Source organism: Corapipo altera, unplaced genomic scaffold, assembly GCF_003945725.1.
Source record: "Corapipo altera isolate COAL_440 unplaced genomic scaffold, ASM394572v1 22, whole genome shotgun sequence".
NCBI lineage: Eukaryota > Metazoa > Chordata > Aves > Passeriformes > Pipridae > Corapipo > Corapipo altera.
In genome coordinates this window covers 3,192,605-3,212,143 of record NW_020884886.1, presented here as the reverse complement: position 1 = coordinate 3,212,143, position 19,539 = coordinate 3,192,605, and the positions used below count along the sequence as shown (strand labels likewise).

The window sequence follows — 19,539 nt, the reverse complement described above, 5'->3', positions numbered from 1 at the left end:
AGCTAATATTTGACATCCTGAGCCTTGAGAACAAAATGATGTCTTCTAGCTCTCCAGCATGGACTGTGCTGCCAGACAGGAATAGACTTTTAAAAACTCATCCAATGGGATCTGCCAATTCTGCCTGATTAGAGTGAAGGCTGACGGATATTCAGGGGAATGAATGACAGTTTAGTAGGAAAGGACTGACTGAACAGTTGTATGTGACTTCACTCATTTGCTTACAGCATATCACTTATCATGACAGTATTCAGAAGTCTGCCTGGAAGGGTCCCATACACCCATGCATTTGAAATCTTAAAAAAAATATAATAGTAACTAAGGTATTTACTTACTACCAAGTAGAATTACTATTTTTTTGCCTTTACTGGTTTCTTTACCTCACAAACAGCTACAAAAGGGAGCTAATTTTTAAGGTAAAACTGAAAATTGTTGACAGTGGGAAGGAAACTGTCTTGGGGGTCGTTATTAAAAGACTTGGCTTTTGACGTGAATGGAAAACATAAATTAAATTGCTGTATAAATAGAGCTCACATATTCTACATAATCATGTAATGGCATATACAACAAAGATAGCATGATTTTAGTGTAATATACTCAACTACAGATAATACCTGCTCATCTGGTTGAATTAGTGCACGACCCCTGCTTGGCTCCCTCCCCTGACCACCGCTGCAGCCAAAGTACACAGTGATTAATGTGCCCTTCAGCAAATGAGATCAGCTCTGTCTGGTTGTATTAGTTCCTGTTCATTGGAGTAACTGAGCATCAATCACGTTCTAATCAGAGCTCACGTATGTTGATTTTTTTTGAGAATGGCCTCACCATCAGGTTCTATCATGGCCTCGATTAACTCCTTAGTAATGACAAAAATTAATAAAAAGTATTTTCACCGAAATAATAAACACACTTTCATTTTTAACTGAACAATCCTGTCACTTTAAGTTGTTGCTGTAGCTTTAAAGATAAAAAGAACATGTTTAAAAGAATAATAACTGCAGTTATTGCTGTTATGTAGACGGATTAATAATATAAATACTGCAGCATCTCTTAAAAGTACCACCTGTTACTACATATTGCTTATCTTTAGCAGTAGTCCTTTTCAAAAAAATACACACCAAAAGGATCAAATTACGTGACCTTAGTATTCAAATGAACTGTTGTTTAAGAGGTACTGGTACCTAAATATTATTTAAATGATGATCCACCAAGAAGAAATTATCCTTGTAGCGTGTGGTAATAAAACACTTGTCATACACAGAAACAAGGAGCTCAGAAGAGTGCATGTTCACCAAAAGATGGACATCAGTTCTGATACACTTGACTCTTAAAAAGAAACTAAATTAAAGAGAACCCTTATGTTTTGTCAAATGTTGCCAGCTTCTGTACTCAAGAGTTTCTTACAATCAAGGGCAGCACATTGTGTTTAGTGACGGATTTGGTAATTGTGCATGACTAATAATGCCTCAGTGTCCGGGCAGTAGAATAAATGAAGCCCTCACAATCTAATGTTCCCACTTAATAATTACTTTCTGCATTGATCTTTCTGATCTGTCAAGTAGGAATGAAAATATTAAGCTCACTTCAAATCCTGATATTGAATAAGAATTCTATTATTACCAGGCAACTATCCAGAGAGTGGTCTTACTGCAGTAATGAGGATGGCAGCACTTCATTTGACCAGAGGAGAAAGACTCTGGGCCTGGGAACCAGTGGCTGTCCATCCTATACAATGCACTCAGAATTCCCATCAAGGATAAGCAAAATGGTTTGAAAACACCTGAAAAGTCCTGGATCTCTGTCAAAGTTTCAAAGCATCTACATGATTTGATTGTACTGTTGTTCTGTGCCAGATTTAGGCGGGGATCAGCACTATCTGTATTTCCAAGAAATGCTTTAAATTTTGTATTTCTAGTAGGACTAAATTCATGCAGTAACCAGGCTACTGAGAAAACCCTCTGCTAAACATCCATTCATGCATGGGCTTGGGAGTTTCAGAGAAAAGCCTCAAAATCTGGATTTTCCTCTAAAACTTCTGTGAATCATTCCCACTTCCTGACCATCCCAAAGCCATTTTCACAACAGCTGGTGCTGAAGTTGTAGTGAGAGCAATTTTGGAAGTAGTTTGCTCAGTGTGGTCCACCTTCATAATTTTAAATGGCCAGCATTTTGTATCACAGGGGGAACTCAATGTCAGAAAAAACATTAGTCTGGCATGCAGACAACAGAGATAATGGAATAATATTTTTTCATTTGCATAATAAATGATACAAAGTAAAAGTTTCATTTCTTAACAAAGACAGAATCCTTCCATTGGGTAGGTACAGGAACTGAGCAAAAGAGAGTAGTCTATGGAGAAGATGTCCCTTGTTCAGTGTATGGCATAACACTTTATCTGCGTTCGTGGAACAAAGGACTGGAAGAGACCTTTTCCGTACTTCCAGTTCAGACACTTGTAATTTTAACCAAAGTCACATATAACTGCTTTCACAAATTTCCTGAGCACCATCATCAAAACCATTGGGTTTCTCTTATCTCCACCACTCAGGATGGGAAGACAGCTCCACACTGTCACTTTTTGGACAGGTATGAACTATCTCTAATTTCCAGGTTATAATTACCCTCTTGACACTCAAAACCTATTTGCTGTTCTGTCATTGTCATTCTCATTTATCTTAGCTAGATCCTCCTTCCTCCCTATGTATACCTCCCTGATATACTTACTAGAAGCAAGTATAATCTTGGCTTCTCTTTTGCTAAGCTGATAAAAACCAAAGTCCTGGTCTCTCCTCTCTTTGGAGCAGCTGTCCATTTGCTCAATTATTTCATCCACCTTGGAGACAAGGGACAAGAAATGTGTAAATGCAGTCCAAAGGTCTTTGAATAAGAGCCCAACATAATGTCACCACTACTTCTTTCTCTGCTGGATATCCCAGTCTTGCCCATTCAAGGATCATATTTGCTTTTTTCACAGCTGCCCCACACTCTGTTTCACAGTCCTTGCCCAGTCCTGGGGGGGCAGGCCTGCTTCAATACAATGAGACAGACTGTTTTTCTCTTTCCCAAATGAGAGGCTAAGTGAGCTGAAGGAGCAGCTCCAGGCCCAGTGCCAAACTTCTGCCTCTTGGTTCCTAGCTCTGCTGAACCAGGAGCCACTGTGTGTCATTCAGCACTGGCTCCTGTGCTCTCTTTCACATGAATTTTGTAGACTGCTAATCCCTTCCACAGTCACCTAGCATATATGAATGTCCCTGGGAGTTGTTTCCAACTGATAAGATGAAGGTTTGTGTTCTTTTTTAACTAAAATCCTCACCTTTCATTTATACTTTTGGATTTTATCCATTTTTATTAACCCAGTCCTCTCAGCTAGCTATTCCTGCACAATATTCCTACTCTACAAACTACTGGTACCATTTGTTAATATTATGGCATTAGCCCATTCCACCCTCACTCACACTTTCTGACTTGTGACAGTATTTCTCATTAAAATATTCAACAAGATATTATGTCTAAGATAAAACCACAGATCTCTCCTTCAGTGCATAAGGCAAGAGGCTGCTCAGATGGAGGGAAGTATCAGAAGTGCCATTTGGCAGCAGTTTGCAGAGAATTAGTGGGTGCCTGTGACTGCCTTTCCTCACTCCCTGTTTCCAGTAAATGAACTCAATTCTGAGGCAGCTCATGTGCAAATACAGGATCGCACAAGTTTCCTTAGTGTGTTGGTGGGGTTGTGAGAGTTGGCATAATTCTTTTTAACTTCTGCAGCCTACTTATGATTTTGGTGAAAATGGACATAATTTGAAGATTTTCTTCCCCTAAGGCATGAGCCAAGGGTATTGAGGCATACATCATGTCAAAGGAGGTCAGAACACAACTGCACAAATATCCAAACATCTTTTATCAACCTGAACACTGGTGTGTGATTCTGTATATTGATGTGGAAAATAACCATGTGTAACTATTTTTGGTTTGTTCTCCATCATATGGGAGCTCTTTTGCTAAGTGAAGACAGTGATGGACAGAAAGATGGATTACCTGTCTGATCCATTCCATGCACATTCAAACTTGTCAAAGATGCAGTCATTTTCATAGAGGGAACATAACTTGCTTCTAAGGTAATCATGGACCTGTTTCAAAGAAAATAACTGTTATTCCTGAAATCAAAGAAAATACAAAACTTTACAACCAGCCCTCCACTTTCTGCTTTGTCTCCCAAGTACACTTTTAAAATATGCTGCACAAACTGGAAGCGCTGCAGAAGATACTGTGTTTAAACTCTAAAGAAGCTATCTGTACTTTTCCACAGCCCAATTACCCAGGTGATGCAGAATTACTGTTGCAGGAAGGCACGAAGTCTGCTTCCCTCAGCAGGTTGCACACCACCCGTCTTCAACATATTTGTTTCCTGCTTGGGTGATTTTCTCAGTGGAACCTAATTCCCAGAGACATTTCACCAGCTGATACCCTCGATGTGCTAATTAATGTGCAGGAAATCTAATTTAAATAGTAACAAAAAGGTCATATTCCAAGATAAGTGGACTCTCACTTGTGGCAGAAAGAACTTGGCTCTATTAAAAGAATCTGTAGTATATGGTATTACATATATTTGTGTAAAGTATTTCAAAAGCCAAATACAGCACAAGGTTGCAGTTGTACAGGTTGCAAATCAGAACACTAATTCAGCCCAAGGATACCTCCTCTTTGTCTGAGACTTAAAAACAACATTGTAAATTCTCACTTACTTGAAAAGTGGGACTAACCAGCAGAAGAACTTTCTCCTCTGGGCTCTGAGGAACAAGGGTTCTCATAAAGAGAGATCTCATGCAAACTGTTTCAATCCTTTGCTTAACTGGATTAGTTTTCCTTCTGGATAACTGGTTTCATTCCACAAGGAAATAATAAGCTCAAAAGTCCCTGCCTAGACAAATTTACAAATGCACTTCCACTCGTGATGTTTTCTTCTAGCTATTGTAGAAACTGTAAAACAAAGGTGCATGGGTGGCCTCTCTTGGAGTTGACACACCAACCCAGTGACCCAGGGACATAATTTAGCTCTGGCGTACTAAGGTTACTGGCTCTTGCAAGTTCAGTGAAACTGTTCCTGCTCATGGTTGCTCAGCATCCTTCCCTGTCCTGAGGGCACAAACATTTCTTCTGGTAAAATATTTTCTATCAAGACCAGGTGAAGAACAATGACCTTTCACTCATATTTTCTTTAAACTAACCCATTTTCAATTGCCAAATTACATAGTAGCCAAAGAATATTTGTAACATAAGGTTATTAGGGATGATAAATTTTAGTTATGGATCAATTTTCATTAATAAATTAATGAACACTGAACTGTGCATTAAAAGATAACACCTTATACAGCAAATAATTGCCAAATGTCAGATGCAGATAGAGCATTTCACAATTAAATGCATTTATCTTCATGGTGAGCAATAGGTCAGAACACTTTTAGTATCGATGCAGTTTCCTGCACCTCCTGTAATTAAATCCTTCAATTTTCTCTTTACTTAAGCCTTTTTACGTTAGCACTGTAATGCTTTACAGAACTAGAGTTCATTCCTTTATCATCTTTTTGAGCTCCCAGCACTTGGAAGAAATAGGCTAGGTAAGGCAGAAGGGAGGAGATCATTTGCCTCATTGACTGTCATTTCTAGGTCCTTCTCTTGTTACCACTTCCAGCAGCCATCTGTCATGACCACTGCCACGTACACACCCTTTGCAAAGTGTGCCCAACTCCACAGCTTGGAGCTGTGCCTTTCTATCAGCTCTGTCAAAAAGCATTTTGCAATTCCTCTCTCAGATGTCCTACCACCCAAGGTCTCAGTTCCTTTTTGTTGACTGTCAAGTCAAGACTGTCAGACTCGCACTACTGCCTTGGACAACCACCTTGCTCCTTATGTGGCCCTTTTGTTACCACATTTGAACACATTTGGACCCTTGAAGTGACTATGAAAAACTAACTGGAACAAACACGTAATTTTCACCCTGTTTATATGTTCATCTGCCACTACCAACTGAGGGTAAAATCAGATTTGCCTTGTCTGTTACATATTGGTCTTATCACATAAGAATAGTATTTGAATCCAAACCAAATTAATTCCTAACTAATTACCAAAGGCATTCGCCTTTTCTTCACTGCAATGTTTTAGGTCAGACCCTCATGGAATTATCTTGCAATTCTGTGCTCCAGACTACATATCTGCACAGGGAGCTATTTTGCTGGGACTGAACAGACACAATCAGGAATTGCACTGGTGACACATTACTCCGAATCCCTATGCTACAGACCCTGCCAAAAGTGGATCAAGCCATTATGAGTGTTCACCTTGCTGCTGCTGAGGCTTCTGCTGGGTTAATTCACCTGGCAGCATCAGAAGAGTAGGCTATTAGGCAGGGCTGCCTTGCAACACTCAAGCATTGGCCACTCCGCTGTATGGCTCTCTTAGTGCTGTCCAGTGACCATACTCTGCCCCTTTTTCTATTGTGTGAAACATGAACAGGAGAAAATCATGTTGGAACACTCAGCAGATGTGTTCAGCAGGACTGCAACAGCTGCTCTATGCAACAGCATTCTTTGAGCCACAGCACTGATATGGAAAAGGACCTGCATGAATCATTCATTTTTGTTTGTTGGTTTTTTTAATACTAAAATTATAATCTGATAATGAAGCAGTACAGTTAAAGACTTTGCTCTTTCTTACAGCTCTGTGTGAAGTCTCCTGTTGTGACCCTCTTCCTGAGTCTCACACCTAGGTAATATCTAAGTGGCTACCATGCAGTGGATGAAATGAGAAACACAATCTTTTAATGAGCACCTTTTAATCTTTTAATGATATATTTGTCATCATAATTATGTGGGTTCATAACTGAAAATGTTAGGTTTATTTGTTGCCTTCAGGTGATCTACCACAAAAAAACATTTGAGAGATTTCCAAGTTTATATATATATGAGATTTAGGTATGTGAGAGAGAGATACCTGTAAGACAAATTATTTAAGAGAGTCATTTAAACCACTTTTTCTTACAACAGAATCTTTCTACACTCTGCAGTTAAAAAACATGAAAGGTTGCTCAGAGCAGCTGAACTATGTGAATCCTCTGGAGTCCTGTGTTATTGGCTTCCCAAGGCCCCCCAGATTCCAGATTCTCTTTTAGTCCACTGCAATGCTCAGCAACACATCTGTATATTCTTTATAAGGCACTGGACAAATATTCGAAAACAAAAGGCAATTCAAAGGTTAAAGTAAGGCAGTAAGAACACTGTTATATTTATAGGGGGGTTGTTGTTGCAGGTCTTGTCTTTTTTTTCTATAAGCTTCTGACTGTAATTATCAGTACTGAAAATTTTACATTATACTAATTTTTCCTATCTCAGCATGAAGAAATATGACTTTTTAATTGGCCCTACTGTTGGGTGTCAGACTAATTTAAGGGTTGCCAGCTTGTTTCACAGCTACGTACACGAGGAAATAAAAGCAGGTGTCAAGACAAACAGGTTGGCTTGACCAGCTATTCCTCTCCAGGGACAAGGCTGCATACTAAATTAGCATAGGTAAAAAATAAGGTTTTACCTAAGTTGCCAAAATCTGAGATATGATTCTGTTATATAAAACACAGTCTCGCCCTTACCCTCCCACTCCATTTTCACAGCATATCAACATTTCTAACACATTTAGCATTACAAGTACTGCCATTTTAAGTGCAAAACCAGTTCTGTAGCCTTAAAGGTACATAGGCTCAGACTTTCCAGTACTAATAGGAGACACACTGGAGAGTATCTGCTGAAATGTAATAGGTGCATTGAAAAACACCGGGGCCCACTCTGTCTACTAAACACTACCTAACAAATACTGAGAAATTTTGGTTGTTTTGACAAGAGACACTACCAAACTCTCATCACATGTTATTTTAAAACCAATCTTAATTATATTTACTGTGAACTACTGTACCCCACCTGCCATTATACACACACAGAAAACAACGGACTGGTCTAGGACTGTCACAGGACTGTCTCTCAGTAAGCAACATGAGCCAGATGAATGACATTTTTCCTACTTAGCATACTCTTCTGTAGGTAACTTGACAGTTTTTTCTTACTGCATTTTTGTAACAAGGAGTTTCTGTGTCACAGACATATTTTCTTTCTTCAAGCCAGAGTAAAAACACGTAAGCTCAGCTCTCTATTGCCAAACACAACAGATGTCAGAGTACAAACTTAGCACTGGCTGAAGCCACTGGCATTTTGTCTGGATGATATCGCAATGAGTTCAGGCAACCAGATGTATCTGTCTGGCATTTGTGAACTGCTGTGTCAGTGGTGATGCCAGAGTTTAACACTGATCACTTCTAGAACTAGGCACAAGGGAGAAACACCGAGATGAAGTTTTAAAAAGCAGTCCTGAAATGACAAAGGTGTAAATTCTAAGCAGTCCTCACAGAAGCAGAGGGTTAAGCAACACACAAAATCTTCCCTCAGTAACTTTAAATGTTAATAGTGAGATGTATCATTTGAAAGCAGATGCCAGAGTGCAGAGATGATTTCCCTTGTTAGAAGAATAATTTCTTTCAAGAGCTCAACCCACAGGGAGTGTTATCTTGACTCCCCAGGTTCCTTACTAACGCTGAAATTGCTCTTTTCTACCTACAAGGACACAACTGTGAGGATTTCGGCCACCTTGATGAGTTCCCTAGCTTGCTGCTTCTCAGATGAAAAGTTTACAAAAACATTCAGTTTTTGAATGGTGAGATGCTTTTATATTGTTGCATTTTAAGACATAGGAGATTCCTACCTGGTATGTTTCTACGGGCTTTGTTTCCATGTTCAGATCCCAAACCTTGACAGTGAGGTAATCTCTTGTTAGCATGTATCTACCACTGTGACTGAATTTGACATCTGACACTGAAGATATAATTTCTGAAAAAAATGATCTGTTGCTGGGGTCTTCTGGTTCTTCGTAAACTGTTCAAAGAAACAGAAGGAAGAGACAAATTAGAATTACATGAAAAAATGCTTTGTTGTACAACCTGAAGTGTGCATTTCTTGTGAAACACGTAATTCAATCTACCAAGGAACACGATATAGAACTAATTATATGCCCAGCACTTAATTTATTCTTTTAACTTTATATAAAAATACAAACTGTAAGCTTTAAATACTATATTAATTAATGTCATAGCTATGGACTCAAAGCATCAATTTGGGAAATTATGTAAATACACCAGTCAGTTGACTACAGATACCTATAGCAAGGCAGTTCATCTATGGTCATCCTTTCCAGGATCCGCACATTCTGTTTCCTGATATTACCAAAATTCAGGCATCCCTGTCACATAAGAGGTGTACCCATGGTCCCACAACAATCCTGGCATCCCTGGTAAGGTTGGTTACTCAAAGCCTGCTCCGGTTGCCAGAACCAGCTGGCCAGGCTGCAGGATACTCATCGGTCATATCTGAAGGCGTCTGAGACTAAACACGAGAATTTTAGAAAGCAATTGCAAATTGCAATTACCTCTTCCTGGGAGGTGAGCAGAAAATAGACAGAGATTTACCACATGGATGCAGGAACTATGTAATTGATGTGCAATTGCTGACAGTTCTGGAAAGCACTAAACTCCCTGACTGTTTGTGGTTCTGTGTGATGCAACAAGGAAGGAGATTGTGGAACACTGCTTATAGTACTTCCATACATGAAAATCCAGTTCTTGTAAGCTAAGAGATTGGTCATCCCTGTTCAACTGCACATAAAAATGATACTGGATGACTCTAACCCTGCCTACCAGGTTCCCAGAGTTCTGTTGTCTTTCTGCAGGTATCTGTGGCCCTGTGATTCAAATGATCTTATATGGGGAACTTCAGTAGAAAGTCAGACCTTCAGGGTCTTAGTTCTCAACCAAATCAGTAGGTTTTTGGGACCTATGCCTAAAATATTCTTTGAAAACTGTGATGAGACACAAAATCACCTGAAAGTAGAACACCTTTTTACTGTCAGTCAGAATAAAGTTTTTTGTATAGTCCACTGGAACATTCCTCTCTCAATTAATTTATCTCTGACTATGATTCAGACTGTTGGAAGCAATGAGGTTAGTTTCCATCAGGGGAAATAATGTTCTGCTGAAAGCTAAGGGTGAGTATGTGGGTGAAATATGTGGGGTAATGCAAAAAATTATGGGCAATTTTCTTTGGGGGTGGGCAGTGGAATGCAGCCAGGCATGCACATGGGAAGAAAGTCTATATTTAAACATGCACCACACATCTCAACTGTAATTAACTACCTCAAGAAGAGGGGAAAAAACTTTTCTTTTCAGACAGATTGTAAACGAACAACTTTAAATAGCTCTTTAAAAATTTGCCTAGACATTCTGCAAAGGCAGGTATTTTGTAATTATCCTGTCAGATTTTCAACAGAAGTCTGATGAGCAGAAAGCAATTATCATTTCTCATACCTCTTCCCTTTAATCTGTCCAAACTATGTACTTGGCTGGCAGGAATTTCATCCTCCTAATTATGATGTGAAGCTGCTATTAAAATCAGGAAAGAAAAAAACAAAACCCAAACTAACTGAACTACACCTTCATTTATGGCTTAGATATATTTTCTTGGCTCTATGTGGCTTATCCAACTCCCAGTGATTAGAAGAGGAGTAATATTTGTACCTGGATACTCTGTACTTTGTTAATTAATGAGATTAAACCATTTATTTAATCCTTTATCTGCCCTGTTTATTGCTTTTCTATCTTTACCATATTAAGTATTAGAAAGACTTAGATTAATTAACTGTGGAAACTAACAGAAGCATGAAAGCCTCATATCACTACAGAAAGAAAGATAGCAGTAAAAATGTTAGCAGCAGTAATTCTTTGCAGATAGTTCCTATAAGTGAGCATAACCAACACAGGAAAATTGCTACAGGAAATTAAGGAGCAGCTCCTAGTAAAAGAAGAGAAAGATTAGCAACTACCAACATCTGCCTGAGCAACAAGAACAAGGTATTAACTTCAGGAAATGAAGGTGAGAGATAGTGCTCATGGGACTTGGCTATTTCTGGTTTAGCATCAGCATAAGGTTATGCACACACTGCAAAACAGCACAGTCTTCATTCAGTTTGGCTAATATGAACTGAATAATTGGAGACAGAACAGCAGTGACAGCCATGTGACTTGGACTTCAGTTAAGGAAAGCAATTCAAATTCAACCTTGGCCTCTCCAAGCTGATAGGAATACAACATGGATCTATCCCACTGTTTGCAAAAACAGGTTTTGACAGCCTGGACTGAAAACATATTTTCCATTCATTACAGTTCAGACTTATCTTTTGGAGGCCACTCTTATGCCAGGGAGCAATCAGTGCCCAAAACACAAGACTTCAAATCTAGCTTATTTTTCTGTAGCAAAATAAATCTTGCTAGACCAGGACTTGGAATCTGAACTTTACTGAGATACAACTACAGATTCGATTATACTCTTTGATCAATTTCTTCATTAATTTTAAATAACTAATATTTTTCATAAAAAAGGGTATTTAACTTTCATTAATATTGTTCTTGATAATGGTCACAGTACTAATTATGTGAAAGACAAAGTTACTTGTCTACCTGTCTAATGAACACAGAAACCACAAATGGTGCGATGCACTGAGCTTTCCACATGACACTTGCTCAGACTTACATGTGACCTTGATGACAGGCCTCTAGAACAGAGAAACAGCATGGGATTACAGAGAGAAGTGGAACATATTTCTGAGTACAGCCAATGTCTAAAGAGGAACCTCCAAGGAAGACACTGTTCCTGCCCCTTACCCTACTAGCAGATACACGGGTAAACTGAGAAGTCTGCCTATGGAAGTAAAAATTTTCCTTTCTGCATGGCTTCCTGCTCACAAGTTGAAAACCCCAGTAGCTTTTCACAGAAGTCCAGATTTTGTAGAGAAGGATGGGTTGGTTGAAGGATACTTGCCAGAGCACTGCTTTCCTGAATCCTGAAGAAAATCTGCAGCATAAAAATATGTTGCTTCCTTCTCAAAAGAAACTGCCATCTGCTAAGAAGCAAACTCTTATCTCTCATAAAGAACACTGCTTCCTTGTGTGTTCCTTGAATTTCTCTGATCTAAGGTACACATGGAGACTTTCCTTAGAATCAATGGATAGGAAAGGCATCTCTAATGTGTGCATTTATCATGCAGAAATAGATGCAGATATTTGAAGTTAAAAAAAAAAAAGGCCAGGAACAGCAAGACTGGGTGGGAAGGTCCATCTCACTCAGCTTCACTGGCCAAAAGAATGGAGATGCCTTGGGCAGTAGCTAAAAGAAGCGTGGTGCACACACTACTAATACCCTTGTGGTTCTCATTGAGCTGCACTCTGGGGGTCACAGGTGCTGCCACTGCAATATTCTATTAATATTGGCCTGATTCCACACACTCAAAAGTGATACACTTTGGACAAGATACATCCAATAAAGAAAACAAAAAACCAGCCCCAAGTAATCTTCAAGTTCAATTCTAAACAAGTAGCTGGGCAGAGCTTTAATCATTGCACGGTGTAAATTCTGGCATATGTGAACTTTAAAAAATATTAAAAATAATGCTAAAAATGTCTTTTATGGTAGGTGCAATCTCACAATCTGATATAGCATATAAAATACTGCATTCCTCCCAAAATCATCACAAGATGGAGTATGCACAATTTTCTACATTACAGTATATGACCTTGGGTAATGCATTGGCTGAATTTTGAATATTCCTTCTGCTTCTCCTTTTTCTCTTACCTTCACTCTTTTTGCCTGGATGAAATAAAAACACAAGCACTCACAGCACTGTCACAACACAGATGGTTCCAAAATACAAATACAAATAATGTTTTTAATAAAAACACAAAGAAGAATTATCTATTTAAAGGGAAAGCAATACAGTATCTGAAATGAATGGGGCAGGAGTTAGGAAACCTAGCTTTCTAATGCAGTGAAAGTTTATTTAGAGCTGCTTCTTGTTATTGACCTGAATTTATAAGTATATAATGCATTGATGGGATGAAGGACATGCCAACTGTGTGCAGATACACAAAACTCTCACTGATTTTAAAAGACAGAAACATAGGGTCTAAGCTTTGGCAAATTTTTTTTATCATGGGCTGAGCATCTGGCCATGCAGATAACTATATTTACTATGAATTATCAGTAAAAACGAAGAGAAACAAAGAACTAGTGAGGGAGAAGACAATGATAATATTGTGTACTCCTTAAGGCATAAAGATATGAACCTTGGAAATTTCTGCTACTGATGACTAAAAGCAGAACTACAGATCAAACCTACTTTTTGCTATTACAAAGCTGAATATATTTAAAAATAAAAGGAAAAATAAATTATGTTTATACATATTGCACATGTGATTATCTGAGGGGAAAAAAACAAAGGAAGGGAAAACTTGAAGATGAATGCTTAACAGCTTCACAGATTTGGTGAGAAATACCATCAGTCATAGGACAAAATTATAGACAGCCTTAAAAAGGCATTCCCTCTACCTGAAAAAAACCTCCTATTTTCTTTCTACTTATGAACAAGTAATAACTTATTAAAGCATTTTTTTTTCCTAAAGGACAGTGTTCATATTTTGTATCCTGTCCCCAGAACTTCTGTTTTTATAGTATTTAAGTGTTGTTACTTAGATTTAAATCCTTGGCAATTCTGCACCATGAAATTACTCTCTCTTCCTCAAAAGATAGCTAATGAATATACAAAATCATCCAGTTCCTGTTCAAGGGTCACAGCTACAAATGGGTGAACATAGTTTTGGTAACAGTGGAACAAGAGGCAGTGGGGTTAGCGAGGAGGGAGAGGAGCATAGAAGCCAGGGCCAACAAAGATGCTGGAACAAGAGGGGGAGAATAATTTTCATTTTTGTTATATAAGCAAGCAAACAGTCTGCAGCTAGGCTGAATTAAGAACTTATTACAGATTACACAGGTATACAAACAACAGGTGTATTTCAACTGGACCTGGAAATACTGATAGTGGATCAGGTAATCTTTCAGTGGGCTTTAAGGTTCATAAACATAGGAAAGAGATGCAGTCCCCGGCCAACTTATGATTTAAACTAAGTGCCTATTTAATTCCAGATCCTGAATGGAAATGGTTGCAATTCCCAATTAAAATGTACTGGAAAACAGTACTTTGAAATGGAAGTGGACCCATCTTGACTAGCCACAGTTACTTGCAAAAGGAACAAGAACCAATATGCTTTCCTGATAGCTGATAAATAAAAAATTTTGACCATTCTTTTTTTCTGGAATACGTGGTTATTCTACTTCAATGTTTCACACAAAACATGATCCTAAGCTAAAAGTCTTACAAATTATTTAACTATAATATTTTTAGATGGCAAATTAGTACCATTCTCAGATCAGCTGTGATTTGTTCCATCACATATATTTTATCAAATTTAGTATAAAAAAACTGAACTAAATTTCACTTGAACGGATATAATACTAATCTTATTCTTTTTTTTAAAGCATATGACACTTGTTGCTATCCTTCAACACAGAAAGCCTTTCTTTGGTGCCCATTAAGTCAGGATATGCTTACATCTTGAGCTAAGCGTAGTTCTGGACTTATCTCTAATGTGACAGAGATCTCAAGAAGACACAAAAACAGGCAATAAAAAAGACCAGAAGTACAAAATTCTTTCCTTGCAGGGAATGACTGGGGTCTCTCAGCCTATGAAAGACTGAGAGGTTTGCAATAAAGAGCGGCATGGAAAGGATGAATAGGGAATGACAGTTCACTTTGTACACTGTCTCTTCCAATCGACAAGTAGGGGTCACCACATGAAACCAGGAAAGGGTAAGGAGAGAGCAGATGGTTCTTCATACCACACCTAATTAAGCTACTAAAGACTTTACTGAAAGATATTGTGAATGGTAAAAAATATACTCAGATTCAAAGGTAACTGTAGAATTAAAAAAAACCAAAACCTGAACATGCATTTCAGTATTGTTAAACGCAGTAAATTCATTCTCACTAAAGTCCGTGAAGCTCAAGTTTCCAGCTGCATATTGCAGAGGCTAAAGATTATATATACACTTGTTCTGTTCATGTATTTTCTGTTGATGTTGCTACTGCCCACTACCAGAGCCAGAACACTGGGCCAGAAGGACCAGGTATAGTCACTAACATGCACTGTTTAAAATCTATTTTAGGATTTCATGCAAAAGAGTTCCTGAGTTCATTCTAAGTGAATAAATCCCAACTGCAAGTTCCCTTTGAAATTCGTGGTCTCTTTATGCCTTTTAGCTTCGTTATTCATGATAATAATTTGATTTACCAGTATTATTTACTCTATCTTTCACTATCTCCGAATGTTTTATTGTTTTCTATTAAGTCAATCCACTCATATATTCATCTCCTTCAGAAATTCTCTTTCAATAACAGAATTATCTGCTAATATGACAATCTTGTCTTCTTGGTCTACACTGACTAATATGATTATACACATGTGGGAATTTTTGAATGCACTTTCATAAGCAATGTAAAACACAATTACTTTGCAAGACACCTTTATTTAAAAATTTATATTACTGTAGCCTGTGGTTGCTTATCCTGTTTTAAGTTGAAAAAGCAGAACCTTTTTACATTTCAATTTTCTGTTTGTTTTTATATAATTCGTAGGGCACCTCTCTGTGCCCCAGTCACTTACACATCATTTTTCTTCTTTTACTCAGAGCAAATTTCTGAAGCTACCTCCTCACCACAAGACTGAAATTCCACCTACCACAAAGCATTCCTTTATCCAGTGACCCAATATTAAAACTAGGCTTCTCATCAATACCTCTAGAGAGCATGGCTTTTAAAAGTGGAGCCTCAAATCAATATTTAAGAATCTGTTTTACCATCTGCAGTGAGTTGCTGCAGTTTGTCGCAAACCACAAGGGACAGTGCATTAGTGCTGAAAGGCAAAGCCAGATCAATAGCTAAAGATCAGTGGGTGGGAGCTTCACTACAGAGATGCTTAGATTAATGTAACTTTGCCAGTGAGTTTGTTAATAAAGAGAAATGGTGCTAAAGAGGGCAAGGAAGTGAAAAAACCCATAAGCATAATCTAGGAGATCAAGGCTCTTTAAACTCCGGTCTCACAAAGACTTATGTGCATATTTAATGTCACGTATTGTGAGCAATCCCGTGGAATTAATGGGACATAAAACTACTACTCCTCTACAGCCAAATTCATGCGTAAGCCTTCCTGATCTTGATATGTAAGATTAATGGTGAGTTTTTTCTCCCCCAGTGAAACAAAATCTTGAACGTCGTTTTCATGAGACATTGAAAAGCAGTATTTGTTGCTATTAAAAAAATTAAGCAAACAAGAGAGGAATTTTAATAGACTGAATAATTAAATCAATCTTGGAGCAGTTATTTGCTTTATCTGTGTGTAGCTGGGGGAGAGGGGTTAAAGAAACACCTTTTCAATCATAAATCATTTACCATTGCTTCAGGCTTTTCTCTTTCCTCCTTCTATTTGATAGCTAGAAGTATATAAATCAGCTTTTTTTCTTCCTCTGATTTAACATACTTTGCACAACTGAAGGAAATACTATATAGACATAACTGGATTTCTGTAGAAACACTTTTGAATTTACATTAGCCATGTTTTAAATGTCTTTATTATACATTCATCCAAACTGAGTAGAATTGAAGGTTTGGAGTCCATGCTAACGGCACAATGGATTCCTGCACAAGGAAGGATCTATTCTAGGATCTAGTTTACCGTGCATGAAACGGTAGTAACAGATCTTTAGTGACACTCATAATTAAAGAATTATCAGGATACAGGCACATTTTTTCACTAGGGATACAAAATCAGCAATGAATATATGCCTTTGTAGTGCACATGTATGCCTTTAAAAATAAATCCAGAATTAGGATAGGAAGAACAAGAGTTCATCAAAGTACAGGGTCAAATCATTTTGGAAGCTCGGGTAAACTTCACTCCTGTCACATGAAACCTTGCTGATTCTGCCTGAAGTGGACATCACTTGGACAGTGGCCTCTCAGTGCACAAAGGGAGAATGGTGATTGTCCCTCTCTCTCAGATGATAAGTTGACATGAGACCAGATGCAGAAATAAAAAGAGTATTTTAGATGTAAAGCTCACAGAGAAGAAAAACAAGTTGTCCCTTTTTCAGTCAGACAATAAGCATCATTCATTTGTAAAGGTCAATATTAATTAGCAAATCCAGCAGGGATAGTCTGTCACAGGCTTTTTTGTGCATCTGGTTGTTCTCTATTGCAAACGAAAGATAATCCATATTCAGTCAGAGGTCTGAAAGTTGTCTTGTCCCTGAAATTCCAATCTGCTTCAAACAACCAGTAAATATAATTAATTTAAATTTAAAAATTCAACACGTTCAAGTAGATTATCCTTGATTTGTCTTGGCTGCTTCCACAGTTCTGAATTCCTTAAAATTAAAGGTAATCTCAAAAAAGCCTAGCAGCTAACCCAACTGAGTTACATGCCAGACTGACAGGACAGTGGCATTTATCCTTAGGGAAGGGCTGGCATTTCTTTCATGCCTGGATTTCAAACAAAAATGTGGAAGAGGACTCTGAATGAAAAAATCACCACCATTATCTTTGGGTGGCATATCTGAGTGACAAACCAAACCCAAAATTCACTCTGCATTGCTCCCAAGACCATTTTATACTTTCAAGATACTGGATCCCATGGAATTGGGATGCACCAGGTGGGATGCTTTGCTCCTTTCAGGGAGAGGCCAGAGAAGACAGCTGTTAGGATTGTCACCTATAAACACTTCTTTGGTCAAAGGGAGGGAGGGTCTAAATGGCTTCTCTTACAGACCCCAATTTCAGGAGCTTGTGAAGTCTGTCTGGAGGACAAAAAGCATGAATGGTGACAGAGGCTAATGCTGTATAACCCCAAAATATGCATTTTAAAGATCACCACAGTACACAGAGCAATCAACTTGAAACTGCAGCTCCTCTTTCCTTGAAGTATGTTGTTGTAAATTTTGCACATGGGTAATGGATAATTAGAAACAGGGTTTTAGTCTACAAATACATATTAAGAAATGAATAATAAAAAACCCTTAAAGCAACATATGGCATTTAAATAGATTACTACTTCTGAAGTATGCAATGACTTTAAGATATTAAGGCTATTACATGAAATATCAACAGGAGTTATACTCCTGAGTGACTTAAATTTCCATATTGCATAACTATACACTTCATATTTACCACTTAATAATGTTTTAGTAATTCTGATGAACTACTGAAAAAGTTTTTCATTGTTTTTCTGACTTCACATGCTCAAGCACAGTTTTCTTTAGCTGACTGCTTTATTATATGATTTGTTGAAACAGCCATATGTACCCATCTAGCCTACAAGCTGTTTGGAAGAATGATATTAACTCCGAACACATTTATAAGGGCATCTGAACATAATATTAGCAAGAAAAACTCAAAACCAAATTAGCAACTATTTCTTAATTGAACAATTGCGTATTATATTGCTGTAATGCAACAGGATCCTTATGCTTGTCTTCTGTGTCATCTGAATCCCTTGCATGAGAATTTATGGAATTTGTGGTGGGTAATTCTTTTATTTTCGATGTTCCCAGCTGACTGCTCTAAAAATGATACTTTTGCTGCTGCCACAGATTTCCCTATACTGCCTTTTTTCTACACTGCATTACCATGAGTGTTGCCTGAATAATGTCCTAAAGGCAATCTTTGGGTTTTTGGGCAAGTACAATATTTAGGTGAGATGTTCCATATTATTTAAATTAATCCCTATTTCTTGCTGCTTGAGTCTGACTTTTATATCTGTTTTAAATCTTTACCTCTAATGCTGTAGACTGCTTCCTTATTCCCACCCCTCTAACATTCTAAATAAGCAGGGACATGCATCCCTCTTGGCACCTGCTCTCCTGAACATTTTTGATGGCATCCTCTCCCACTACTTGCCAAGTGTGATAATAACACAGAACAGTACTATGTGTGTACCTGCCCTGTGGTTACAGGCTGGGCTTTCTCCAATATACATTTGCTATGGCCACACAAGACTTTTTTCTGATACTTGCTCAGCATTGCATGATCTATTATAGAGCTGTTATAAGAAGCAGTTTATGGTAGTCTATTAAAAACACAACACATTTTATCACACCTTATCAGTATCTCAATGGCCATTTAAAATTCAACTACTGACCTGATATTCTTTCAATGCTTTATGAATAATTTGGTGCTCTGAGATAATTTTTCTAAGGGACAGAGATCCCCACTACATCTCACCACACAAATTGGTTGCTTGCTAATAAATCTCAGCATAGGCATCAAGGATGAGTACATACTCGTCTCATCCAGGTCAGAGCCATGAGGATTTATAAGGGAAACCTTGCAGGGCTCCTGTCACTAATGCTGAAAAGAGAGATTTTGCCACTGAGTTCAGCAAACCAGAAATCTTCAAGACACTGTAATTTATTAACATCCCATGTCAGTTCACTTACACCACAGATATTAGTA

General features: G+C 38.0%; 1 protein-coding gene across 10 annotated transcripts in view; it reads right to left on the bottom strand.

The window, feature by feature from the left end:
• PPP2R2C (protein phosphatase 2 regulatory subunit Bgamma) overlaps positions 1 to 19,539 on the bottom strand; it is a 191,818-nt gene that overhangs the window by 8,393 nt on the left and 163,886 nt on the right. For all 10 annotated transcript variants that reach the window (XM_027642806.1, XM_027642807.1, XM_027642810.1 and 7 more), the window contains 2 exons: positions 8,800 to 8,969; positions 4,036 to 4,127 (listed from right to left, as the gene is read on the bottom strand). In XM_027642806.1, the coding sequence (XP_027498607.1) occupies positions 4,036 to 4,127; positions 8,800 to 8,969 (262 nt within the window). The remainder of the gene's footprint in view (positions 1 to 4,035; positions 4,128 to 8,799; positions 8,970 to 19,539) is intronic.